This window comes from Pleurodeles waltl, chromosome 3_1, assembly GCF_031143425.1.
Source record: "Pleurodeles waltl isolate 20211129_DDA chromosome 3_1, aPleWal1.hap1.20221129, whole genome shotgun sequence".
Lineage (NCBI taxonomy): Eukaryota > Metazoa > Chordata > Amphibia > Caudata > Salamandridae > Pleurodeles > Pleurodeles waltl.
In genome coordinates, this window is record NC_090440.1 from 1,957,537,041 (window position 1) to 1,957,564,580 (window position 27,540).

The 27,540-nt window shown below is 48.4% G+C and overlaps 1 protein-coding gene across 6 annotated transcripts in view; it reads right to left on the reverse strand.

Annotated features, from left to right (window-relative positions):
* Positions 1 to 27,540, reverse strand: part of LOC138285848 (uncharacterized) — a 322,964-nt gene that overhangs the window by 114,079 nt on the left and 181,345 nt on the right. For 5 of the 6 annotated variants that reach the window (XM_069226294.1, XM_069226298.1, XM_069226296.1 and 2 more), the window contains exon 2: positions 13,026 to 13,391. The exons of the other annotated variant lie outside the window; for it this stretch is intronic. In XM_069226294.1, coding sequence (XP_069082395.1) covers positions 13,026 to 13,391 — 366 coding nt within the window. The remainder of the gene's footprint in view (positions 1 to 13,025; positions 13,392 to 27,540) is intronic. 6 annotated transcript variants of the gene reach the window in all.

A 27,540-nucleotide genomic window follows, 5' to 3' on the forward strand; every position in this document is an offset into this window, starting at 1 on the left:
ACCTTATTCCGCTCTTTTTTTAGGCCGCCGATCAGCGCCTGAGCCTGGCCCTTAAGCACCGTCTTGAATGCCTCCCATAGTGTGCTCGTTGAATCCACCGACACCCAGTTTTCAGAGAAGTATCTTTTTGCACCTTCCCGTATCTTGTCAGAGAAACCTTCCTCTCTTAGCCACCCCGGATCTAGCCTGGGCATCTGTGTCATGTCCCTCATGGTTCCCCTCAATGTTACCTCAACAGGAGAGTGGTCGGAGATACTGCGCGCTAGGTGGTTCACCCCGTGGAAGCTGCCTACCCACGAATGTTGGATAAACAGGTAATCGAGGCGCAAGAAACTTTTGTGTGATGAAGATAGAAAGGTATATTGGCTATCCCCGGGGTTGTGGGCCCTCCACAAGTCTGTTAATTGCAATTCCTGAGAATATAATGGCTAGTTTGAAAACTGAAAACCCTCCCAATTGAAAGGGACTAAGACAAAGTCACAGTACACAAATAAAAAATATATTTAGTGCATGATTAGATTGATTTACACTTGTTAAAAGTTATAAATCGAACATGAGTGAGTTACTAGTGATTCACAAAGACTACCACATATGGAGGTGATGTCCACAATTGTGTAACTTCCACAACTTAAATAGAACGTCTGCTTTTGGAGACAAGCATATGTGAACTAATTTGCCAACCCTGATTCACTTGAGTCTTCAGGTGATCTAGGGTTTACTTGGCCTGCATACTTTTCCTAGGTTTGGTGGGCCAGCCTTCAGGATTTTTCTCATAAATCCACTTGGAGGAGGCCAGTTCCCCTATGTGGCAAGGCTTGTGGTATTTAACGCCTTTTGGGATAAGGCATCAGGGCACTGTTATGAAAGTTACAGCTGGCCCAGGCTCTATCTTCTTGGTCATAAAAGACAGATTAAAATGTCAACAGTCAGACTCCAACTATGGATATATGAATATGTTCTAATCTGTCTCTTATGTCTAGGGGGAAGGCAGAAAAAGTCCCCAGTAGGTGCCTCCCCTATTCCAAAGGTCGTTTTAAAAAAAGCCTCAACTTCCCTGTAGGTGTTTGTCAGGACAGTAACTTACAAACCCCAAGCTCGGGCAGGGGCTTCCAAATTCTGGTGCAGGTTTCCATGAGATTCTTCATATCCAAGTGATCCACAAACACCCAACAGTTAAATTATTTTTTCCAGAAATACCTATATATATTGAGGTACTCCAAATAAAAAATCACCTGGGCGTTATTATAAAAAATCACATTGAAATGTGTAGAAGTAGGACCCTCTACCTTATCTGGGTCTCTCCACCCTACATAAGGCAAACATAATACATTCAGGTTAGGTATTCTGCATTTAAGATGTTTCCGTCAAGTGGTCAGAGACCATTCATGTTTGTATGTTTCGGTGCGTACGCAGAGGAAGATGTGATTCCCTTTTTAGGTCTTGCCTAGGCAGAGCATGCGCTGTCTCTCCGAGACATGCTGTATCTACTCTGTGGGCTTTCAGCATGACCATCGCTTTTCATTTGTTCCTTTGTGTACCTTTTGAAATTCCTTGCTTTTCAGTGGTGAATCGTTGCCATTTATCCCTCCCTTTGGTGTGTTGTTCCCTCCCATGGACACTGGCCCTGTTTCATGTCTCATTACACTTCTGGCCATTTATGTTACTTTCTGTGCGCAATTTCTTTGTTGGTTTCTGGCCGTAACACAAGTACTTGTGTTTTCAGTTGCTCTGTTCCTGTCTATCGTTTTGTGACTGTAATACTAGAAAGCCCGCCTGAGGAGCTGACCTCCGATAAAGCCTGCTAAATGACATCTGCTGCTGCCGGCCCCACACACCACTTGACCAGAAGCATGGAAGACTATCTGCAGTACATTGGGACGACACTGGTAAGAGCCCTCCTAGGGGTTGGATAAAATGCACACTGCAGCTTTCACCGTCTCATTCACTTGTTGTTAGTGCCCTTTTGCTCAGATGGACCAGTGGCCTCTGCTGCGGTACAACAGTTTCACAGACCTCTCGTTCACTGGGTTTACAGCTGTGCTTCCTTGCAGATGCAGTCACGGTTGCAAGTTTCTCTGAACTCTCACTCACAGGCCTTACAGTGTTTTCCTATTGCACACAATTAATTTTATCAGCACGGCGCCGAACAGCTGGTCATTGGCCCGTATGTAAAGCCTCTGCCCCAGAAGCCAATTTGCCTCTTTTTTACATTTGCTCTGTTTATTTTTGCATCAGACGCAGAGACTGAAAGCTGCTCAGCTCATTGCGATGGTATGGATCCTGATGCGAGGCCCGACTCGGGCCACCAACAGCTGACTCGAGTGTCAGTGAGGCCAGTCCAGACCGAGTCGCCATGAACCCTCAATTCAGCAATAAAAGCAGCTGTTCACCGCTCGCATGGCACTGCAGCCGTATTCATCCCGCGACAGCCGGGACAGTCCGAACGAACCCCAGCCCATTGGACTGCAGCGCCAGCAGTCCTTTACCTCATGATCATCATGTTCTCAAACAACGGAGTCTGGACTGCGGCGGCCACCATTCCTCAGCAAGCATATAAAGACAAATACAAGACATACTACATATAAGAAATACTACAACACACTTCAAAACGTGAGGCACCTCTAGTAAAGCACACGTGGTGCATGAGTGACCTACTTTTAGTGTCTATGCTAATCGCCTCTTAGATCCTCCGGGAGGGGGGTGTGCTTGTAGTCACACACTGAAAAAAATATATATATGTGGCAAAGGCAGACTCACTGAGCGCGTTGCCACCACTGCAGGTGGTCAGAGGCCTTGTGCGCACTTACTTCGTCAAAGCAACACTCCACCTTGCAGCCTAATTCTCACCTCACTGGGGCCGGAAAACACTACGATCCCAGTTGGGATTTATGTGGGGAAAGCGCTCACACGTCCCAAATCGTGGGCGCATCTAGCACTAGACTGATGACCTCCCAAAACGGCGGTCATTGGTGCCCACAAGGAGGGCTGCGAGGGCCCCAGGTTATGGGTATCCCTTGAGATGCCTGAAAAAAGTTGTTTTTATAACTCAGGCACCAGAATACTCAAAAAAGGGGGGATTGAGGGGTTATTGATGGGGTTATTGGGGACGGGCAGAGGGGAAGAAGAAAAGGGGGGAACAAAATGAGGGGGGGTTATAGAAAAAAAGAGGGGGGAAAAGAAAAAAGGGGGGTAAAAAAAGAGAAGTAGCCAGTAGGTCACCAAATAATAATAAAAAAGGAGGAATAAAATATAGCTACCATATGTCGGGGCAAAAGAAAGGAAATTATTTGTTGAATCCCTAAATGGTGAAAAATAACCTAAAGGGATACATGTGAAGTTTATTAGCATATTATTGGTGACCTGCTGGATGTTTTGATGTCTTGTTGGTGAAAGGGAAACAGTGGTTAGTGTTGAGTTAGCTGTTCTCAGGGGATGTTTTCGTTCAGACCACGTTGATGGGTGCATAATCTAAAAACCCAACGTTGTTCCCTTTCGAGTAGGAAGGATTCGCTCCTAGCCATCTTGTGATGTTCAAGCATGACCCATTGGTAATCATCTACTGTGTGTGCACTATTGATGTAATGAGAGGACATTTTTGTGGTGGCGCGGCCACATCTTAAATTGCTACGATGTTCACCAATGCGAATTTTCACTTTGCGGGTAGTCATTCCTATGTAATGTAGAATGCATGGGCATGCGATCATATAGACTATTCCTTGGGTATTGCAGTTGGTGAAACCCTTGATTTCCCATGTGGTATTATCATGGAAAATAACCCTCTTAGTTGTGTGGCACACACTGCAATTGCCACATGGGTAGTGTCCGATAGGTGGTGGTAGGAGGTTGGTAGTGTCCAACTCTCTCCTGGGTGGGCGTGGCTGGGTATGTACTAGTATGTCCTTTATACTTTTGCCACATCTATGGGAAAACATAGGTTTAGGAAGGGCCAAATGGCAGCTATTAAAAATGCGCCAGTGCTTGTTGATAATCTTGTTCACCAGATTGGAGGCTACATTGAATGTCGTAATACAGATGGGTCTTTCCTCTTTCTTTTTTTGGGGAGGGGGCCAAAAGAGCCTCCCTGTTATTATTGCGTGCTCGTTTTATAGCACGATTGAGGATTGTGGGAGGGTATTTCCTAGCCTCCAACTTTAATGCAATGTTCTGAGCTTGCTGTTTATAGTCGGATACCTCGGAACAATTTCTCCTAAGTCTGAGAAACAGGCCAAAGGGAAGATTTTCTCTCAAATGGCGAGGGTGTGCACTGTTGAAAAGTAGCAAACAATTCTTAGCTGTCGGTTTCTCATGAGTGGTAGTTTTAAGGGTGTCATTAGTTGCTATAATGTGAAGAGAAACTAGTTGTTCTTCATTAAAGTGAATGTTAGGAACTGAACTTGCACATTGAGCCACTCTAAAAAAGGGTCTACCTGTGTTTCCTCCCCTTTCCAAATGACTAGAATATCATCAATGTATCTCTTCCATAGTGAAATGTTTTCCCTATATGGGTTGGTGGTTTTCAGAATCATTTCCTTCTCTAGATTGTGAATGTAGAGACCTGCTAGACTTGGAGCAAAGATGCTTCCCATGCTGGTGCCATGTTTTTGAAGGTACAGATTGTCTTCAAAGCCAAAAAAGTTAGTGGTTAATGCCCAGAAGCAGCATTCCAGGACCACGTTACGTGGTGTGTGGTATTCCCAGTCTATATTAAAAATGACCTCCTTTATAATGCGTTAAGTGTCAAAGTGAGGTAGACTGGTCTATAGGCTCTCCCCATCCAAACCTAACAATATTTCATTGATAGGGTCGAAAGGCATCTTTTAAGAGAAGTCCTTCAAGTACGTGTCCGTGTTCTGGACTATGGGTCTCAGGAAAGCATCAGCAAACAGGGACAGGGGCCCCTAAACCGAATTAATGCCAGACACAATGGGTCTCCCTGGTGGTGTTTCCAGGTTTTTATGGATCTTGGGAATGGTATAAAAATATGGGGTCACTGGATTCTTGTTCATCAGAAAGTCACCCTCTTTCTGTGAAATCCAGTCATGTGCCAGTGCTTGCTCAACCATACTACTTATCTTATTTTTCAGGAAAACAGTAGGGTCTTCCTGTAGTTTCTCATAATTACGTGCATCGCCAACATCAATCATGGAACACCTCAACTTCCAGATCAAACCTGATGCTAACACCACCATCAGAGGAGCCCTTGACTACAGACTCCCCGGACCGTGGCCCAACATTCGCAACCACATCTCAGACTTTGTTGCCCTCTTGGCAAACGTCTCTAACAATTACATCTTCCTAGAGACATGAACATCCACCTAGAAGACTGAAATGACTTCAACTCTTCCTCACTCCTTGAAAACATGAGCAACATCGGCCTCTCCCAGTTGGTAACCAGCTCCACCCACAGTGCAGGACACACTCTGGACCCCAACTTCTCCACAAGCAACATAACCAAATTCTCTCACACCACTGAAGTAACTTGAACCAACACAACATCGTACACTTCACCATCGATCGACCACACAACTCCTCAACATAAACCCCCACACTCCCACGCTGCAACTGGGGAAAAGTCATCCACACACCCTGGATCACCGCCCTCAAGGACACCTTACCCAGTCCTGCAAATACCCTCAAACTACAAGTCCAGAACCTTTCCAGCTGGCTCTCATCCACTGCAACATCGTCACACCGCTGAAAAACACTACAATCAACAAAACCACCAAGCAAGCCACATGCTTCACCCCAAAACTACGGACTCTCAAACGCCACTGTAGAAAACTGGAGAGGCACTGGCTCTCCAAGACCCCGCCACCCTCGACTCCTGCACATCAGCCCTCAAAACTTACCACCACCTTCTCAGAGACACCAAGAAAGAATCACTTACCACCTGCATCGAGGCAAACACCAGCCACACCAGGGAACTCTTCAGTATTGTCACAGAATTCTCCATCCCCGCCACAGCCAAAAACACTATCAGCCCCTCCCAAGCCCTCTGCAACAAACTTTCAGACTATTTCCATCTTAAAATCACCGACATCTACAGCAACTTCGACTGCCAGCCCACCACCCTCGACCTCCCACGCACCCCAGCCCTCCCCCTCTGGCTCACCAAATAGAAACAGCTCTCCTCCAAATACACCATAGCCATAATGACTTCTATACACTCCAGATCCCTCTCAGACCCCTGCTCGCACCACTTCTACAACCTGGGAAAAGAAGTAATCGGAGCACCCCTAACATAAATCCTCAACACATCCATCGCCAAAACCACTGTCCCCAATGCCTGGAACCACGCTGAGGTCAAACACCTTCTGAAAAAACCCTCATCAGACCCCAGCAAGCTCAAGAACTGCCACCCCATCTCGCTCCTCCCTTACCTCGCCAAAGTCCTCGAAAAGCCCATCAACCTCCAACTCACAAACACCCTCAAACAAAACACCCTGCTCGACACTTCCCAATCTGGCTTCCACCCAAACCACAGCACCAACACAGCACTGATCACAGCAACAGATGACATTAGATGCCTCCTCGACATCAGTGGAACAGCAGCCCTCATCCTACTCGACCTATCTGCAGCCTTCGACACCGTTTCCCACCACACCCAAATCACCAGACTCCACAACATCGGCATCCAAGGAGACGCACCCCACTGGATGTCCTTCTTCCTCTCCGGTCAAACACAAAGGATCCACCTTCCATCCTACGTCTCCTCCCCCAAAGACATAATCTGCGGCGTTCCTCAGGGCTCCTTCTTCAGCCTCACCCTCTTCAATGCCTACATGACTCCTCTAGCCGATGTCGGACGCACCCACGGACTCAACGTCATTTCCTACGCTGACAGCACTCAGCTCGTCCTCTCCCTCACAGATGACTCCACCACCACATGGACCAACTTCCAAGACACCATGACTGACATTGCCCCCTGGATGAGAACAGTCACTCAGACCCTCATCTCCAGCTGCTTCGACTACAGCAACACCCTCTACGCCGGAACCGTGAAGCAGCTCCTCAACCGCCTCCAGACCATTCAGAACGCCGCAGCCAGGCTAATCCTCAACCTCCTAAAATGATCCAGCATCACCCCCCCACCTCCTAGCCCTCCACTGGCTCTCCATTTGCAACAGATGTCTTTTCAAACTCCTCACGCAACCCTACAAGGCTCTTCACAACACTGGACCCGCCTATGTTAACAGCCGCCTCACTTTCCACCGACCGAACAGGGAACTTCAATAAGCCACCTTCGCACTGGCAAGGGTCCCCCGCATCCGCCATGAACGCCTTGGAGGCCGATCATTCTCCGACCTTGCTGTAAAAGACTGGAATGACCTTCCCCTCCACCACTGCACGTCTCCTTCCCTAACAGACTTCAGATAGCAGCTCCACACCTGACTCCTTGACCACCACCTACAGCCGGGCAAGAACTGCTACACCACATCAGCGCCTGAAGACCCTCTGGGGTGAAAAGCTTGCGCTATACAAGAACTTCCTGGTTGATTGATTGAGATATCACTCCCTGAAGTGCTACCTTAAATCCTGAGCCTTACCTAACCCTTGTTTTCGAACTAGCACTCCCTGCAGTGCTACTTGACTCCTAAGCCACAGCTATTCCTTGAGCTTTTTCTGCCTGCTTTATTTCCTTGTTTCCTTGATTCCTGCACCAGCACTTCTTTTGCTCCCTTGAAACCTCTCCTGTATTTTCCTTTTCCCAGTCCTTGCTTTTCTTTCTATTCCCTTGTTCCAGATTCCAGTTGGTTGTTTTCCTGCTTTCTTGCTTCTAGTTTCCTTGTATGTTTGGTACTTGATTTCTGCCAATTGCACCCTTTGTTTTCCCTTCTTTCCTGTAAAGCACTCTCACTTGCTAGCTCCTTGTCTATCTCGGTTGTATTTAGTTCTATACCCTTGCTGTTAGTGCCTTGCATTATACAAGATTCCTCACATTTCAATCATGTGGCTCACCACTCATCACATACTGATGTCATTGTAGAGACTGGTTTGGAAAGGACAATTGAAAACCCCCAGACTGCTGGTGCTCCTGATTCGCCAATGCAGATCATGGACACTCTTATTGCCGGTTTCCAAAGACACGATCAGGACGAGTAATCAGAGTGCCACGAAGGCCCATCGAAGAGCTATGATTGTGTATAAATTTTTAATTTTTTACTTAACAGAGGGGGAGATGCAGTGATGTCTGAGTTATGAATGGCAGAACCATCTTGGCTCCTGAAGGACTGCGTAGAACTGTGACATAAGTGTTCGAACGGGGTGAAGTGAAGGCAGGTTTAGAACGTTGAGTTTGCGGTTACACACAGATGAATAAAGACATGTAAAATACAGCTCTGTGCGTGACATAGTTAATGGTGGGTACCCCAGTTGGGGAAGACACTAAGGGCCAGATGTAGGAAGCCTTTTGCGCGTCGCAAACTGCGAAAAACGCAGTTTGCGATGCGCAAAAGGCATAACGCAATGCACAACCTCAAATTGCGAGTCGGTACCGACTCGCAATTTGAGGCTGCGACTCGCAAATAGGAAGGGGTGTTCCCTGCCTATTTGCGACCGCATCGCCATGCTGAGTTGGTTTGTGACCGCAAATGCAGTCGCAAACCAACTCGCAGTTACCATCCACTTGAAGTGGATGGTAACACATTCGCAAAAAGGGAAGGGGTCCCCTTGGGACCCCTTCCCCTTTGTGAATGCCATAAAAAATATTTTTTCAGAGCAGGCAGTGGTGCTATAGACCACTGCCTACTCTGAAAAAAACGAAACCAAATGGTTTTGGAAGTTTTTCTTTTTGCAGCCCGTTTTCCTTTAAGGAAAACGGGCTGCAAAAAGAAAAAAAAAATGCTTTATTAAAAAAGCAGTCACAGACATGGTGGTCTGCTGTCTCCAGCAGGTCACCATCCCTGTGAGTGCATGGACTCGCTATGGGGTCGCAAACTGCGACCCACCTCATTAATATTCATGAGGTGGGTCTTTGCGACCCCATAGCGAGTCGCAGAAGGTGTCTGAGACACCTTTCTGCATAATATTTTGCAAGTTGCAATTTGCGAGTCGCTGTGACTCGCAAATTGCAAGTCGCAAAATATTGTTTTGCTACATCTGGCCCTAAAGGTGTGTGGCTTAAAAGAGGAAAATAAAGATTTTTACCTACCTGATCTGTTTCCCGGCTCCTTTTCAATAACAAAGCAGCAGGCACGTGCAAGCTGCTTTGCGATGCATTGGCTGCCATCAGCCGTGGGCACAGTAATTGATGCCTGCTGATGTCAGTAGGCCCAAACCCCCATAACCGAATCACCCACATTCACAGTAAGTTCTGTTGGCATCAGTGCTTAGATTTACATTCTCACCGCTTATTTAGGATATAAATGTATGCTTCGATATAGCATAGGGTAGCCCAGCGTTGGAACAGGACTGCCATAGTGGAACAGAAGATGCTACTGACTCCAGTACATCTGTGAATTAGCTTTTAGCTGGAATATGTACCTGCCACCCTCCATGGCATTCCCAAATGCAACATTTGTTTAGGGGCAAGATGAGTGTGTGCAACTCACTTTTACCACATGCATCTCATTCTTGGCATGCACAACGTTTTTCATGAAATTGCCTTGATGCAACATTTGCCTTTTTCGCCATCTACGCTATCAAGAACTACATGGAGGCAAATCACGAGAGACCTATAAGAGAAGAGGGGGTGTCTCTCATGCTGGACTAGTGTCTCTTGTGGCTGTGAGGACATCACTTGCCATGTAAAAGGCCTTTAGGTTAGATGACACCATCTGGGGGTGAGTGACTGTTGTGTCCTCATTGTTGACTCTTATACTATGAATATAGGAAGTTTAATGGCCTGGACAACAAAAGGTTGTAGTAAGGCTCTAGAGGGGTTTGCACCTCCTGCCTTATGCCCACGAACACTGTTCCAGCCATGAATCTCTCAGCAACTTGCTCCTCTGGGCATCTTCTTCTGCTAAAGATAAACCACCAAATAACGAAAAGTTCTCTCACCCATGATCAAGTACTCAAAAGTTAAGTTAAATAAGGAGACAATTAGCCAATATCTAAAAAAAGGACCTGGGCCAATACTATGATGAGCTCAGGCCAGAGAATGGTCGACTGGACATTATTTACTTAGCTATGCAGTGTCCTCGTATTGCAATATGGGGTCACATGGCCTTATGTGGTTATGGGTTTTGGGAGAGTTACCCACTGGGCACAAATATAGTAACCAAGTGCCCACTCTACAAATCTTATCTTGCTCGTGCAACCTCACTAGGCATAGGCGTAGCCCTAGAGCCTCTACATGTTTTCTTATATAATTCTCAGGAGGTTTATCATCTACATGTATACATAGGATAACTGCCTGGCAGTGGAAAAGTCTGCTCTCCATTCAGTGTGGCTCTCGTTTCACTTGGTATTAAAGTGTTTACAGGCAATGTTTGACTATTCACTGTGAGTACATTTATCTGGATTGATCTGTTGTTCTGTGTGAAGGCATATGTATATTTACACCTCTCTTATCAATAACTTTCTAGTGATATTCAGAGCTCAGGAACTCTGGCATATCATCAATGGCACGTGTGGAGCTGAGGTGAAGGTGAATACATGACAAGAGCAAATATGTCTGCAATCGTAGAGGGGAGTACGTCATGAGCTGTATCCTTTTCTGTGCCCAGTAATGTCTTTGTATAATTAGCACCAGGGATACTTGACTAATCCTTTGTCAGAAGCCACCCTTAGGCTTACCCTGAAATTGGTCCTGGGCTCCAGATCACACATGATGTGTCCGTCAAACCAACTCTTTACCTCTTTAGAGCTGGAGATTGAGAGGAGGTCCACGTGTTGACTAACGGCCTGGTGAACCATCAGGATTACATAACTAGTAGTTTTGAAAAATGTAGGTAATTCCCAGAAGAAAAGCTAGTGGGACTGTGAGACAGTAATGAATATGTTGTATGCATGTAGTGTTTAATAAAGGATCAAACATCAAGGAAAGTATTTGCAGCCTTTAAGATGGTTTACTGACTTCTGAAGGGGGTGGAAACATTATCTAGAGAGAGGGATTATTGCAGTGACTTACAAGATGTTTCAGATTTTACAAATACAGCATCTAGTGCAATGACCATGTACTGAAAGTTGTGCATGCCACCTTAGAGGTGGACTACCTTAGTCTATGCCCAGACAAGGGGCCTGATTTAGATATTGACAGTAACGGTCCCACTGTCGGTTTTCCGACAAAAAACTCGTCCGCCTCCTTGACAGTCTGCCCACCAGATTTAAATGTTGGCAGTCCCATAGGCGAAAGCCTGCTTTAGTCCTGCCTTCTCCAACAAGAAACTGCATCTGTGTCGAAGGCGCCATAGGAAATAGTGACTGCCGGCGGGACTCCAGCCACGTTTACCACTGTACAGATTTGCATGTGCCTTCGCTATGAAGCCAATTGTGGCGGTCCAACCTCCACACCTGCATTGACGGATTGGGGGGAAATGAGGTAAAAACATATCCTTTTTCCCAATTCCACTGTGCACAAATGGACAAGCCTTTTTGTCACTGCTGTCACTGCAACACGACACCCCCTACGTCATCGGGCTCGAAGGTAGGGAACCCATATTGGCTGCGGACCTTGTGTGGGCATCGCATATGGGCTTGGGACCACAGCAGTCATATATAAGTCACAGTCATATTTGTAAAGTACTGTGACATGCATATGTCGGGATCAGAGTTAGATGGGAACACACTGCTACAAGACTCATGTTACACACATACACACCTGTCATTTGGTGTTAGCATTCATTGCCAGTTGAATGCTGGCACTACAATGGTGGTACAATCACACTGGTCATCTATGCCCATGTATGCACATTGCAAGGGGACCTGTATCTGTGATCTTGTGCTTCCCATAATGTGTGCAAGTTTGTACATGCCTGTATGTGTGTGATGTGATTGGCTGGTTGAGGTGGAGGGAGCTGAAGTGGGTGATTTGGTTGTGTCTGTATGTGTGTCACTTGCATGTGGGTTCAATGTTGTTGTATATGTTTAGTTGTGTGTTGTGTTGCCGTGTGCAACGTTCAGGTGAGTGTTGTTGTTTGGCAGTCATTGTTGTGATGTGTGTAGTTGTGCATGGGTGTGAGTGTGTTTGTGTAGATCAATGTGTTGTTGTGGTTGGGTAGTGTGGGGGGTGCAGTGTCCATGGTGTGTATGTGTGTTGTGTCATGGATGTATGGCAATGTGTGTTTTTGGCATGTACATACTGTGTGGTGTTAGAATGGCAATGGATACAATGTGTTGTGTCGTATTTTGTGCAGGTGCACACATACGGCTAAGGTACAGTGTCTGTGTGTGACTTACCTCTATTCCATAGCCACTGCCATTGTACGATGTCCATCGGGTCCAGCGACGGCCTCCCTCCGTCAGCAATCTGGTAGCAATACAACGCCTGTAGAGCGGTAACATCTAAGTGTGGTTGGCGAGAACCCGCTAGCCTGATGACACTCAGCTGTGGCGGTCTTCGGCTCAGCCGCAGCACATCTAAACACGGTGTGTGTATATTCCCAAAGCTAATCAGAGCCCTACACTCCTGAATTTAAACTTGCAAAGCCTCATAAACCGGCCCTGGTAGCAAGAATCTTTGAGGAAGACAAGTTCAAAGAACTGCCCCCCCCTTTTTTTTTATACAAGTTTATGTTTGTAAATATCTAGTATTTGCTTTTCCAAACTTGTCTTGTGTGTGTTTTATTCATGAATGTTTTTAGTTGTACTCTACACTGTCTATCACCGTCTACCATCTCAAGGGATTTCCTTGTAGGCTCGTCTCATGCTGCAAGGATTTGGGGGCAATGAAACCTTGTTGTAGCTGACTCAGACAGCTGTTTGATTGTGGTAGACACTACTCAAATGCATCACCATGGATTTCTGAATAACAAATTAAAGATATCATTATCCTTTCTGGGTGCAACAAATCATGGGATCATGGGACAGGGAAATAAGTCGACTGGTGTAAATCTGGTTTAGATATTTCCTTAATCACTTACCACTCGAAGTTCCAATAGTTAGACTGATCTGCCAAGTCTCCATAAGACAGTGTACTCCTTCATAAAGGTCACAGCTGAAATTCCCCACATAGTTCAGGCCAAATTTCTTGAGGACAATGGAGAAGTTTCCATTATTGGACAACACATCAATGTTACGAAACCAGTCTCCCCAAAATTTTGGCTTTGAGTTTGGGATGCCAACTTCCACCAGTGACTCGCCTTGTCTTTTCCAGATCACAGCTGTGTTATTGGGTACTCCATTGTGGTAAACCTTCAGATCAAAGTAACAGGGAATGAGGACAGGGGAGCCAACAGATGCTTCAATTGTGTTCTTTTTCACAACGGTTTCAGAGTGACATCCATTGTCTGCAGAAATCAAAGGAAGGGCTTAGATGGGTAAACATAGTACAAGAGGTTGTATTTTCAATATAAGGCTACTAAATATACATAACTAAATGGGCCTTAAGGATAGACAACATAGCAGCAGTAGAGAATGCATTGTTTGGAAAGTATGGCAAATGTGTGGACCAAGCCCACTGAATGCTGTCCTACGAGGCAAGACACTCCAATTCATCGAGCATCACTGACCCTCCTCTACCATCCTGCTCCATCCACACCATAATAAAAACTTGGGGCCATATGTATCAAAGAGTTATACCCATTCTGTGTCTATGTTAAAATGCTTTAGTACATATGACCCCTGGTGTCTTTAAATGGGGTCAGTTTGACTATTACCTGTTAATGGTAGCAAAGACATTTTTTTCAAATTGTCTGTTTTCACTATGCTGTAGGCCCTTATTCCATTTTATTCTTTACTCTTTACTGAATTTATCTCAGTCTATCCTGTTTTAAAGACGGAGTTTGTTATTTGTCTTCATGCCTCGTGCTATTGCAACAAGGTAATTTTGAGCATCCAAAAGCCAATGCCATGCCTCTTCTAAAACTACAGACCCTGTTAGAAGCTCCACATCCACGGTGCCCTATTGCTTGGTGTAGTTCTTTGTGTTATAAAGGCAGTACATTCATATGGGATGGCTTAAACCTTTCGTTCTAGAGGTTATAGCAAGCTTATTTTGTTAAAAATTCCTCTGCTTGGCCAATCAACACATGAATCAAATGAAAGAACATTTTTAACTAAAAAAACAGGGACAGTGTAACCCTGTTTCACACACAATTCCGTATATAATATATGGGATAAAGTACCCCCTACCATATATTATAAGAATATTGCAAGTCACTGAGGCCAGAGGCTGAGTTCCTTTATAAGGTTATGGAACTCCAAGGTAACTTGCAGTATCCTTATTGTGTACACCAGGGGGTAATTTATTGCATGTAATGTATGGCCAAACAATCACCTTTCCCACAAACCACACAAAACCCTGGTGCTTAGCTTTTTCATATGAAAGAGCAAGCATGTTTGCGAACATGAAGAATAAAAATAAAACCTCTAATGCAAAATTAAACACAACACAATCCTGGCATATATTTACTGTAAACAGATTTTAGAAACAGTCCAATACAAGTCACTTTAAAAAAAAAAAAAATAAGCTGCAGTAGCTCAAAATGTGTAAAAATGTGCAGAAATATTCTAACTTTTCTATAATTACCTAAGGCGTGCAAAACATAAAGATGTTCTTTCTGCCTGTCATTGTAAGCTAGAATAATACAGTAGATAAAGGAAAAGCAACGTTTCATTTTCATTGCTTTTAGTAGCTGCTCCATGACCTGACCAGCCTTTCACCTTTGATTTCACCTACCTCGGCTGCTGGCATCAGAACTGCAATAACTAAAAGACAGTTTCATAACCTTATAAAGGACCCTTAAAAAGGTTCCATAACCTTCGGCCTCATTCCTCTATATGGTTGTGGAACTCCTCTGTGACTTGCAATACCTTTACAATATACAACAAGAGGTACTTTACCTCTTATATAAATCACTTCTATACACCTAACAGTTTTGACTGTTCTTATTGTTTTGCTTATTACACCCATTATTTGATGCTCTCTGAGCAGTTTGCCTCACCATCTTTTATCTATTCATTTCCTTTCACAGATATACAACCATCTGACATTATTTTCTAAAGTTAGGGGGACAGGTTACTCAAGTCAGGAGTGCAGGACGCAAGGTTTCCTGTCCCATGGGCTCTTACGAGGTAGGTAGTAGCTCTAGGTAAGAGAGAAAGTCACCCATTTACTCTCTTAACTACTCTGACCGCTGGAGCAGAAGAGGCTTCAAATTAAGTTAACTGCTAAATTTCCAGAGCCATTCACAATCTTTGCCCAGTCTCCTTTCAAAAAGTAGAAATCAGGAAAGTTAAAACATTGATCTTATTATGTCTATCAGCCCTTTTCACACTGTAGACTATGACATCTTACATGCATGTGTGCTACAGCTATGTTGAAGATCACCAACCATAAAGGTAATCCAACCAGAACCCCTCCAACTCACAGTACCATCCCAGCCATGCTCCAATTTAGGAAAGAGCTGAAGACACACCTCTCTAAAGAACAATACATCACAATGCAGAAACAGTCCACTTCCACTGCCAGAACCCAGCTACTACTAAAATAATTTTTTGACAGCATCTTTGTCTTAGACCATTTACAACACTCTTCGACTCCTTAGCTAGGTTTGTGCTTTACAAATAACAGATATCTACCTACATTCATGCATTAAATGGTTCTCCTTCTTCATATTGTATCACTCACTTATAGTCAATACTGACGCTTTCACCTCCCGCCCACTTACAATAACATTGTCTTAATACTTGTGTACACCCTTGGCTTCTTTAACCCCTTCTGTGCCAAGGGCATAATGGTTACGTCCTTGGCTGCGGCGCTGCTGTACCAAGTACATAACCATTACGTCCTGGGACCAACCCACGGGGAAAGCGCTGGTGCTCCCTCCGTGGGCCGCCCACCCACAGGCCCCCACCGGGGATGGCAACAGAATACCTTCCGCCAACGCCCCTGCCCCTCCCCCCCTTGGCGATCTGATGATTTCAACGTGCGCACGGCGCGCCCATGTCATCAGAGCAGGGAATAATATGTGGCGTGTTTTACGTGGCTTCCACAAGGTTTACTTACCTAAAAGCACTTGTAAATGGTTGATTTATCAATGATATTTAGGGATTTTATTTCATAAAGTCACTGGTGAATATATATTTTTTTTTTAACCATTTACTTACCCTTATGCCAAATCCAACCAGTATGCCTGAGATGGACTAGTGGGTGGGTGTGCAATAATGTTTTGGTGTTTGTCTTTGCTTTTTACCGCCCATGCATACTGTCAAACACCTCGCCATCACATCCTTTTGGAAACTTGTCACTAAGGGAATAATATGTGGTGTGTTTTGTGTGGACCTAGAAGCACTTGTAAATGGTTTATTTATATATGCAGACTGGCAGACTAGAGTGGAGCTTCCACCCACGGCCAGCCGGAGTGCTCAACGGGTGCCCGGTCATAGCTTCCCCACCCAGCTAGGCCCAGTCATAGCTTCCAGATCCAGCCAGAGGCACTGAAGACTCAGAACTGACACTGGGAAGGAGTTTGTTTACCTTTTGGACTACTTGAATTGTGTGTTTTTTTTGTTCACCTCCATCCACGGGAAACAACAAAAATCTTACCATACTCTGAGCTCCATAACCTTGGGTAGAAGGAGTGAACTTGCCCCCTTGAACCTGAACCACTCAAAATGTTGAAAAGATCACTAAAACTGGTGCTAGGAGGCTTGAAAGGGGCCAGAGGCACTGAAGGCTCAGAACTGACACTGGGAAGGAGTTTGTATACCTTTTCGATCATGTGGAGTGTTTTTTTTGTTCAACTCCATCTAAGAGAAAAACCTGAAATATTACCCGGCTTGGAGCTCCATGGCCCTGGGTAGAAGGAGTGACTTTGCCCCCGAGAACCAGAAAAACTCAAAATGTCAAAAGTATCACTAAAGCTGGTGCTGGGAGGCTAGAATGGGGCCAGAGGCACTGAACTGACTGACATTTGGACGGAGTTTGTATACCTTTTGGACTATGTGGTGTGTTTTTTTTTTGTTCACTTCCATCTGAGGGAAAAACCTGAAATCTTACCCGACATGGAGCTCCGTAGTCCTGAGTAGAAGGAGTGACTTTGCCCCCTAGACCCAGAAAAATCTAAATGTCAAAAATACCACTAAAACTGGTGCTGGGAGGCTAGAAAGGGGCCAGAGGCACTGAACTGACATTGGGAATGAGTATGTATACCTTTTGGACCATGTGGCATGGTTTTGTTTGTTCACTTCCACCTAAGGGAAAAACCTGAAATCTTACCCGATTTGGATATCAGTAGCCCTGGGTAGAAGAAGGGACTTTTCCCCCTTGAACCAGAAAAACTAAAAATGATGAAAATATCACTAAAGCTGGTGCTGGGAGGCTAGAAAGGGGCCAGAGGCACTGAACTGACATTGGGAAGGGGTTTGTATACATTTCGGACCATGTGGCTTGTTATTTTTTGTTCACTTCCATCTAAGGGAAAAACCTGAAATCTTGGAGTTACTTTGTCCCCTAGAACCAGCAAAACTCAAAACGTCAAAAATATCACTAAAGCTGGTGCTGGGAGGCTAGAAAGGGTGCAGAGGCACTGAACTGACATTGGGAAGGAGTTTGGATACCTTTCGGACCATGTGGCGTGTTTTTTTTTGTTCACTTCCATCTAAGGGAAAAACCTGAAATCTTACTCGACTTGGAGCTCCGTAGCCCTGTGTAAAAGGAGGGACTTTTCCTCTTTGAACTAGAAAAATGAAAAATTATGAAAATATCACTAAAACTGGTGCTGGGAGGCTAGAAAGGGGCCAGGGGCACCAAACTGACATTGGGAAGGGGTTTGTATACCTTTTAGACAATGTGGTGTGTTTTTTTTGTTCACTTCCATGTAAGCGAAAAACCTGAAATCTTACCTGAATTGGAGCTCCATAGCCCTGGGTAAAAGGAGGGACTTTGCCTTCTTGAACCAGAAAAACTCTAAATGTTGAAAATATCACTAAAACTGGTGCTGGGAGGCTAGAAAGGGGCCAGAGGCACTGAACTGACATTGGGAAGGAGTTTGTATACCTTTTGGACAATGTGGTGTGTTTTTTTTTGTTCACTTCCATCTAAGGGAAAAACCTGAAATCTTACCCCACTTGGAGCTCTGTAGCCCTGGGTTGAAGAAGGGACTTTGACCCCTTGAACCAGAAAAACTAAAAATGATGAAAATATCACTCGAACAGGTGCTGGGAGGTTGGAGAGACACTGAAGGCTCAGACCTAACATTGGTAAAGAGTTTGTATACCCTTTGGACCATGTGGCCTGCTTTCTTTGTTCACTTCCATTCAAGGGAAAACCCTGAAATCTTACCCGTCTTGGAGCCCTGTAGCCCTGGTTAGAAGGAGTGACTTTGCCCCCTTGAACCATAAGAACTCAAAATGATGAAAATATCACTAAAAAGGTGGTGGAAATGGACCAGAGGCCTTCCTGCAGGGCTAGACCTGCTCTAGGCCTGAACCTGGTGGGGGAGCACAAGAGTCCTCTCTGGTCTGCAGCCACCCTGCCCTGTGTAGTGACTGCCTTCACCATACCGTAGGCTCAGGGTGCTGCCTTTGAGCAGGTGCCTTCCACCTTCCTGGAGCCCGGGCACGAGGAGACCAGGAGGCTTAAGCCCAGACTGCACCACACCCTCTCCCCACTGGCGTGTCCATTTTCCTCGACTATTAGGGGCTTGCAGAACCCTGGGTGGAGACAAAAGTCTGAGTTTCCCAGCCGGCCGGCCCGCCGGCTATATGGTCGCACAGCCAGCGGCCCATCTGGTCGGCTAGCCCAGCAGCTTGCCTCCTGGTGACTTGGCCGGACCAAGAATTCCCACCCTGACCATCTGGCCGCCCTGCTGACTTGCAAGGGATTGTGGCCACCATCCCTGCACCTTGTGGCGCAGGGTGGGAGGGGGAGGCCCCCGTGCTGGTTGGCATGTGGTGGAGGCAACCTCCCACAGGCCCACAGCTACCTCCCTCCCCACCGGCCTGTTAGCAGAGGGACAACCACCACCCTAGGTGTGGTGGTGGGGGACACAGGCACCCACAGATGAAGACAAAAGCTTGGCTCAGGATGACTTTCAATAGATCGCAGCAAGGTAGCTGATCTGCTACTTAAGAAACCCTGAACCAGAATCAGGTCACTTGCAAATGATTAAGCACAGGGTGCCCAACGAACATGCGGTGTAGTAAGGGTGATGGAGGCGGCTCCCTTCTGTCCGCATCCGCTTACATTCAGCAGGTTGCCACGCCTGATCTGAGGTCATAGTCAAATGCCAAAGCAGTGGGCGAAGCCAGGACCACCATCCCATGGGCTGCAGGGTACAGGGGCACACTCTTTTCCCTGGATTGAAGCCCGAGGCCAGCAGTTGGCCCAACCCCCACCCGGTGAACCAGCCACAGAGGTGTGCACCCAAGGCTGTGTGCATAGACAGCCATGGAACACCACAGACAACCACACGTAGCATGCAACCAGGCGCCCCAGGATGTGCCCAGGGCAGACCGGTCCCCTGCCCACATTCCGCCAAGGTGGTGTGGCAAAGCTAGGCGCACCGGCAGCATACCTCCATGACAGGACCAAGGGTGGGATCCTGCTGCAGACAATCAGGGGGATCTGACCTTGGAGGGGGGACAAAGGGAGCAGAGCTACCCTGCAACAGCCCCAGCCGTGCCCTGGGAAAGCCCGAGCGCGATTGACAATCAAGCAACCGTCAGACAGGCGTAGCCCTGGGTATAAACCGGGGCCGCAAGGTGTGTTCAAAGTGTCAATTCACAGGGTCCTGCGTGTGCAGCAGAGGTGGGAAGAAGGCAGCACCACCCATTCGCCAACCACACAGCAAGACGGGCTGGCACCCCATTAGGCTTCCCCTCTGGGAGTCAAGCTCCACGATTCGAAGAACATCACCAGGCGCTCGGCCCAGGAGCCTCCCCATGGGAAGGGGGGGCTCCCAGAGCAGCACAGGGGCCAGGCAGCCCCATCACCACAGGTCCCTCCCAGGGGACCAGGAGGAACCACACGTGTCTTTAAACCCTTACCCCAGCCACATGGGACCAGGGCAAGCCAGGTACCTAGCAACAAGGGAGAGTCACCAAACCTGCACACAAGCTATCCGCCACCTGATCTCAACCCAAGATGTCGAGAGTCACTGGCTTAAGGCGGCAGCCCCGAGCCATGCCAGCGGGCTGGGGGATAGCCCACCCCAACTGCCCTGGTTAGAGGCGCCAGAAGGGAAGAGGCCTTCCCTCCTCCAGCACACCCCCACCAAGGGGAGACAGGGTTCCCTCACAGCCTCAGATCCTCCTCATCCAGGCCGTCCTGCCACCCGAGAAGGGCCACTCTTCAGTCACCTGAAGCCCAGGCACGCCAGGAATCAGGCGCAGGAGAGCCCAGACAGCAGAGCTTTCACGGGGATGGTCCCAGCCCAGGGAGGCACTTTAAATCCGGTTTCCCTGCCAGGGTCTTGCTAGGCGACCCTGGGTTCCATCTCAGGAGGGGCTTTCCATCTTGCCACTCCTGGCATAAGAGGGTCAAGTCCTCCCGGGCGGAGGAGCCGTCCCCACGCCCAGTCCTCTCCCAAGCACCCCAGTGTCTGCGGACTGCTCCATTAGTCAGGAAGAACGAGGGGAGGACCAGGTCCTGTGCCTACGGTTGTTCCATTCTTGGAGGCGTCCAAGGGCTTCAGGCTGGCACCATCAGTCTCTCGGGCCGCTCCGCCATTAATGATCCTTCCGCAGGTTCACCTACGTAAACCTTGTTATGTCTTTTACTCGCTCTACATAGTCAAGTTTGATCATCTTCTCGGGGCTCCACCAGGGCCGCCCCGAGACCGGCAGGGCTGATCCAAGGACCTCACTAAACCATCCAATCAGTAGTAGTGACGGGCAGTGTGTACAAAAGGCAGGGACTTGAACAACGCAAGCTTATGACCCACACTTACTAGGGATTCCTCGTTCATGGCAAATAATTGCAATCCCCTGTCCCTATCACGAACGGGGTTCAGTTGGTTACCCGCACCTGTCGGCAAAGGGAAGGCACATGCTGATCCGTTCAGTGTAGTGCACTTGCAGCCCCAGACATCTAAGGGCATCACAGACTTGTTATTGCTCAATCTCGTGTGGCTGAACGCCACTTGTTCCTCTAAGAAGTTGGACACCGACCACTGGGTGTTGCATAACTAGTTAGCATGGAAGACTCTCACTCGTTATCAGAATTATCCAGACAAATCGCTCCACCAACTAAGAACGGCCATGCACCACCACCCACAGATTCAAGAAAGAGCTATCAATCTGTCAATCCTTTCCGTGCCCGGGCCAGGTGAGGCTTCCTGTGTTAAGTAAAATTAAGCCACAGGGTCCATTCCTGGTGCTGCCCTTCAATCAATTCCTTTAAGTTTCAGGTTTGCAACCATGCTCCCCCCGGAACCCAAAGACTTTGGTTTCCCAGAAGCTGCTCGGCGGGTCATGGAAATAACACCACCGGATCACTAGTTGGCATCCTTTATGGTCGGAACTATGATGGTATCTGATCGTCTTCGAACCTCTGACTTTTGTTCTTGATTAATGAAAACATTCTTGGCAAATGCTTTCACTTTGGTTCCTCTTGCGCCGGTCCCAGAATTTCATCTCTAGCAGCACAATACGAATGCCCCCAGCCCTCCCTCTTAATCATGGCCCCAGTTCCAAAAACCAACAAAATAGAACCGGAGTTCTATTCCATTATTCCTAGCTGAAGTAATCAGGCCACCAGCCTGCTTTGAACACTCTAAATTTTTCAAAGTAAACGCTTCAGACCCCCAGGACACTCAGTCAAGAGCATCAAGGGGGCACCGAGAGGCAGAGGCTGGGACAAGGGGTAGCTCACCTCACAGTAGACCCCCAGCTCGTTCCCAAGAATTAACAATGAGCTTTTTAACAGCAGCAAGTTTAATATACGCTATTGGAGCTGGAATTACCTCAGCTGCTGGAACCAGACTTGCCCGCCAATGGATCCTTGTTAAAGGATTTAGAGTGCACTAATTCCAATTACAAGGCCTCAAAAGAGTCCTGTATTGTTATTTTTCGTCACTACCTCCCTGAGTTGGGAGTCTGTAATATGCTGCCTTCCTTGGACGTGGTAGCCGTTTCTCAGGCTCCCTCTCTGGAATCAAACCCTGATTCCTCGTTACCTGCGGTCACCATGGTAGGCACATAAAGTAACATCAAAAGTTGATAGGGCAGATATCCAAATGTATCATCACTGTGACAGGGACATGCGATTGGCCCAAGGTTATCTAGAGTCACCAAAGTGGCTGGGCAAGCCTGGATTGGTCTTGTTCTGATAAATGTACCCATCATGGGAGGTCAGAGTTCATCGGCATGTATTAGCTCTAGGATTTCTACAGTTATCCAAGTAACAGGTGGAGCGATCAACTGAACCATAACTGATTTAATGAGCTATTAGCAGTTTCACTGTACCGGCCGTGTGTACTTACACATGCATGGCTTAATTGTTGAGACAAGCATATTCTACTGGCAAGATCAACCAGATAGCCACCCCTGATGGATGGAGGGGAGCCATATTCCTGTGTTGGACCAGCCTTCACACCCCACAGGGGGAAGCCTGCTGCATAGAAGCCCCTGCCTTGGGCTTGCTAGGGAGGAAAGGGCAGTCACACAGGCATCGGCGGGCACCAGCCATCTCCACAGGAGCGAGAAAGCCAGGCCAAGTTGCAGCCTGAGCAAGCGACAGGGGAGCCTGCCAGCCTGGGCCAGCAGACACCCCACGGAATGGTCATTCCGAACTGCTGAGGAAATGTGCTGGGTGGAGGAGAATGATAGCACACAGGTGTCTGGACTGCCAGGCACCACCCAACCTCTTCCACTCTGGTCAGACCACTGGAGGGGCACAAGCTGCCAGGCTGCTTGGCCTTTGCTCTGCTGGGTAAGGGAAAGGCCTGTGTGAACAGCAGACCCTTGAGTCGGATGGTCCCTGGTGGGGAGGAAGCGTTTTGCTTGAAACTACAGCCAAGGCTGGCCAAGCAGTCCGTCCCCAAACAGACAAAATGTGCCAAATCAATCAGAGTACAATGCTGGCTGAACCCTCTTCCCCAGTGGGTAGGGAGGGGGGCCACATTGCGTGGGGATTTCAGTTTGCACCCTGGGAATCCAAGTTCGGAGGAGAGACTCATCAGACAGGGCTGCAAGGTGGCTGCACACCCGGGCCCTGGCAGAGCCCGGTTGAGAACCACTGGACCACAAGACGGTCTGGCATACCTTGTCCCTAATAATCCGGAGGAAGGCTACCCCCCTTTCTTGTACTCTGTGCGCACCGAGGGACGGAGGGGACCACCAGCGAGAACACACCCGATCTCCTGGAGCCCTGACTGGGCTTGAGGAAGCGAATGTACCCTCATCTGGACTTCCGGAGTAGCCTGGTCATCTGGACATGCCACAGAAACGCATGAAGTGCGCCCAGATGTCCCGAGTTGTCGTAGCGACCAGATGGCCAGGCTGTAGGAAGTTGGCTCTGTATATACTATCACAAAGTGAGAGATAGTGTGCACAGAGTCCAAGGGTTCCCCTTAGAGGTTGATAGTGGCAATAACAGATAATACTAATGCTCTATTTGTGGTAATGTGGTCAAGCATTAGGCTTATCAGAGCCAACGCATTTGTTGTACACACACAGGCAATAAATGAGAACACACACTCAAAGACTTAACTCCAGGCCAATAGATTTTTATATTAAAAAAATATTATTTTCTTAATTTATTTTAGAACCACAAGATTTAGAATTCAAGTAAATACATAAACTGTAAGGTACTTGGCATAGGTAAGTATAGAACTTTCAATCAAAACAGTAATGTACACAATTTAGCAGAAAATGGCAATAAGCTATTTTAAAAGTGGACACAGTGCAAAATTCAAGAGTTCCTGGGGGAGGTAAGTACAAGTTAGTTTAGAAGGTAAGTAAACTTACAAGTTCAGTCTCCGGGGCATAGGCAGTCCACCGTTGGGGGTTCAAGAAACCGGTCCCAGGATGCTTGTTTCCTGTCCAGGGAGGACCTGGTCTAGCAGTTCGGGCTGGACAGTTCCCATGGGGAACAGGGTCATGACTGATTTGCATATGGCTGGGCCCAAACTGGGGTGACGTGGCGAGCAAAATAACAACAGAATAAACCCAGATCTGTGACTGGGGGTGAATGTTTGAAAAGTTTCAACACTCCATCCATGATTTTATTTTGTTTTGTGATGTTGCGTTGGTTCAAGTTAACCCCAAACACCCAGCCCCAGCAGCACAGGGCCGGTCAGGTGCAGAGGTTAAAGAGGGGCCCAAATAACATAGGCGCCTATGGAGACTAGAGAAGCTAGCTCCGGTTCCAGTCTGCTAACAGGTAAGTACCTGCGTCCTCAGGGAGCAGACCAGGGGAGTTTTGTAGAGCACTGGGAAGGTCCCAAACAGGCACACAAAATACACCCTCAGCAGCACAGCGGCGGCTGGGTCCAGTGTGCAAAGTAGATGTCGGGTTTTGTATTGGTTTCAATGGAGGGACCCAGGGGTCACTCTGGCGATGCAGGCAGGGTACAGGGGGGGGGCTTTTTGGGCCAGCCATTGACTGGGCAAAGATGACGGCTGCCTGCTGGTCACTCCTGCACCGGTAGTTGGTTCCTCTCGGGCCTGGGGGCTGCGGCGTCAGGTTCTTTGGTTACTGGGCAGTCGCGGTCAGGGGAAGCCTCTAGATTCTCTCTGCTGGCATCGCTGTGGGGGTGCAGGGAGGTCCTCTCTGGGTGGCCACATCATGGGAGTCGCCTGGGGTCCTCGCTGCAGTGTTGGTTTCTCTGGACACGAGCCGGGGGCGTCGGGTGCAGAGTGTTGGGGACTCACGCTTTTGGAGTGAGTCCCTTTAAAGATGGTTTCTTCTTTGTTGTTTGGATAGAGCCGCTGTCCAAGGGAGTTTCTTGGTCCTTTGAGTTGCAGGGCAGTCCTCTGAGTTGGCAGAGGTCACTGGTCCCGCTGGATGTGTCACTGTTGCAGGTTCTTTGAGTCTGGAGACAGGCCGATAGGGCTGGGGCCAAGTCAGTTGTCGTCTCCATCTTCTCTGCAGGGCTTTCAGGTCAGCAGTCCTTCTTCTTGCTTAGGTCATCAGGAAATCTGTTTTCCTGGGTCCAGGGTTGCCCCTAAATACTAAATTTAGGGGTGTGTTTAGGTCTGGAGGGCAGTAGCCAATGGTTACTGTCCCCTTTGGGGATGGGGGCACATCCCTAATCCTATTGGGTGAAATCCTCCAAAGCAAGACGGAGGATTTTCTAAGGAGAGGGTCACCTTAACTCGGGACACCTTAGGAGCTGTACTTGCCGCCAAAAGTGGGGGTTGTGTCCGGGGAGCGGGCATCTCCACTAGCTGGAGCACCCTGGGGCATTGTAACACCAGGCTTGAGCCTTTGAGGCTCACGGCCAGATGTTAAGTTCCTGCAGGGGGAGGTGTGAGGCGCCTAAACCCAGGACAGGCTTCGTTTCTGGTCAAGAGTGCACAAAGGTGCTCACCACATGTAGCCAGAAATTAGTCTGGAAGTGGCAGGCTGGCAGAGACCAGTCAGCCTAGCACTAGCAGTTGGGCTGGCATGCAGGGGGCATCTCTAAGATGCCCTCTGAGTGCATTTCTCAATAAATCCCACACTGGCATCAGTGTGGATTTATTGTGCTGAGAAGCTTGACACCAAACTTCTCAGTATTCAGTGTAGCCATTATGGAACTGTTGAGTTAGTTTTTGACAGACTCCCAGACCATATACTATGGCTACCCTGCACTTACAATGTCTAAGAATTGACTTAGGCACTGTAGGGGCATAGTGCGCAGGCAAATATGCCCTGACCTGTGATGTAGTGCACCCTGCCTTAGGGCTGTAAGGCCTGCTAGAGGGGTGATTTGCCTATGCCACAGGCAGTGGGTTGTGGACATGGCACCCTGAGGGTAGTGCCATGTCAACTTAGTCTTTTTCTCCCCACCAGCACACATAACCTGTGAGGCAGTGTGGATGTGGTGAGTGAGCGGGTCCGTAGGGTGGCATATTACATGCTGCAGCCCTTGGAGACCTTCCCTGGCCACAGGTCCATTGGTACCAGGGGAACCATTTACAAGTGCGAGGGCTGTGCCAACTGTGGAGACAAAGGTACAGTTTTAGGGAAAGAACACTGGTGGTGGGGCCTGGTTTGCAGGGTCCCAGCACACTTTCAATCATAACTAGCATCAATAAAAGGCAAAAAGTTAGGGGGTAACCATGCCAACAGTGGCATTTTCCTACACAGGCCATGAGGCCATACGGCTTCCCAGGAACCCTGGCCTCGGAGGGCTGGCAGACAAAGACTGGGACAGAGGCTTCCACCCCGGGGCAGCCCAGCCATCTGGACGTGCCGTAGGAATGCATGACGCGTGACCAGATGGCCAGGCTCAGAGAACACCCATTTGGTCACATTGTGCCTTGCCTTGCCACACGGTGGGCTGGAGAACGAAGCCTAGGATAGGGGTTCCCACCCGACCCCTTGCCCAGGGCCCAGATGGGGCCCCTGAGCATGACCTGGCAGGTGAAGCCTCCCCAGGTCAGCCCAGTGATCTGGATGCGCCACAGGAATGCACAGAGCACAACCAGATGCCCTGGGGTCTCAGAGCGACCAGATGGCTGGGCTCAGAGGATAGTCATTTGATTGCATTGTGCCTTAACATAAGGAGACTGCACTCGCCCCTGCAGGGGCTCTCTAAGCCCCAGCTGGGCCTCAGGCATGGGGGCCAAAACCAACCTCCAACCCAGGACCCTAAGTCCTCTTTACACACCAGAAAACCCCTACCAGGGCCTGCGGGACCCCGTCCCAGGCTGTTTGCCACCCAGCAGGGCAGAGGACAAAGCCCACCCTCGGTCCTGCCACAGCCCGGCCTGGGGCCTAGGGCCTGGCCGGGGCCCCGGAACCCAAACCAGCAGAGTAGCCTCCCTTGGCCCCATTTTCCTCCAAGGCCCTCCAGGGTATGGCAGGCTGGAGGAAGGTAGCACCCGCCCCAGGCCCTGCAGGGGACTCTGCAGCCTGGGTTCTCTAAGCCCCAGGTGGACCTCAGGCATGGGGGCCCAAACCAACCTCTGACCTGGGGCCCTGAGGCCTCTTTATACACCAGAAAACCCCTACCAGGGCTTGCGGGACCCCATCCCAGACTATTTGCCACCCAGCAGTGCAGAGCCCAGGCAAGGGGTTCCCACCCTGGGTCCTGCCACAGCCCTGGCCTGGGGCCCAGGGCCTGACTGGGGCCCCTGAACCCAAACCAGCAGGGGTAGCCTACCTTGGCCCCTGTATGCCAAGGCCCTCCAGGGTACGGCAGGCTGGAGAAAGGTAGCACCCACCCCAAGCCCTGCAGGGGACTCTGCAGCCTGGGTTCTCTAAGCCCCAGCTGGGCCTCAGGCATGGGGGCCCAAACCAACCTCGGACCCGGGGCCCTGAGGCCTCTTCACATACCGGGAAAC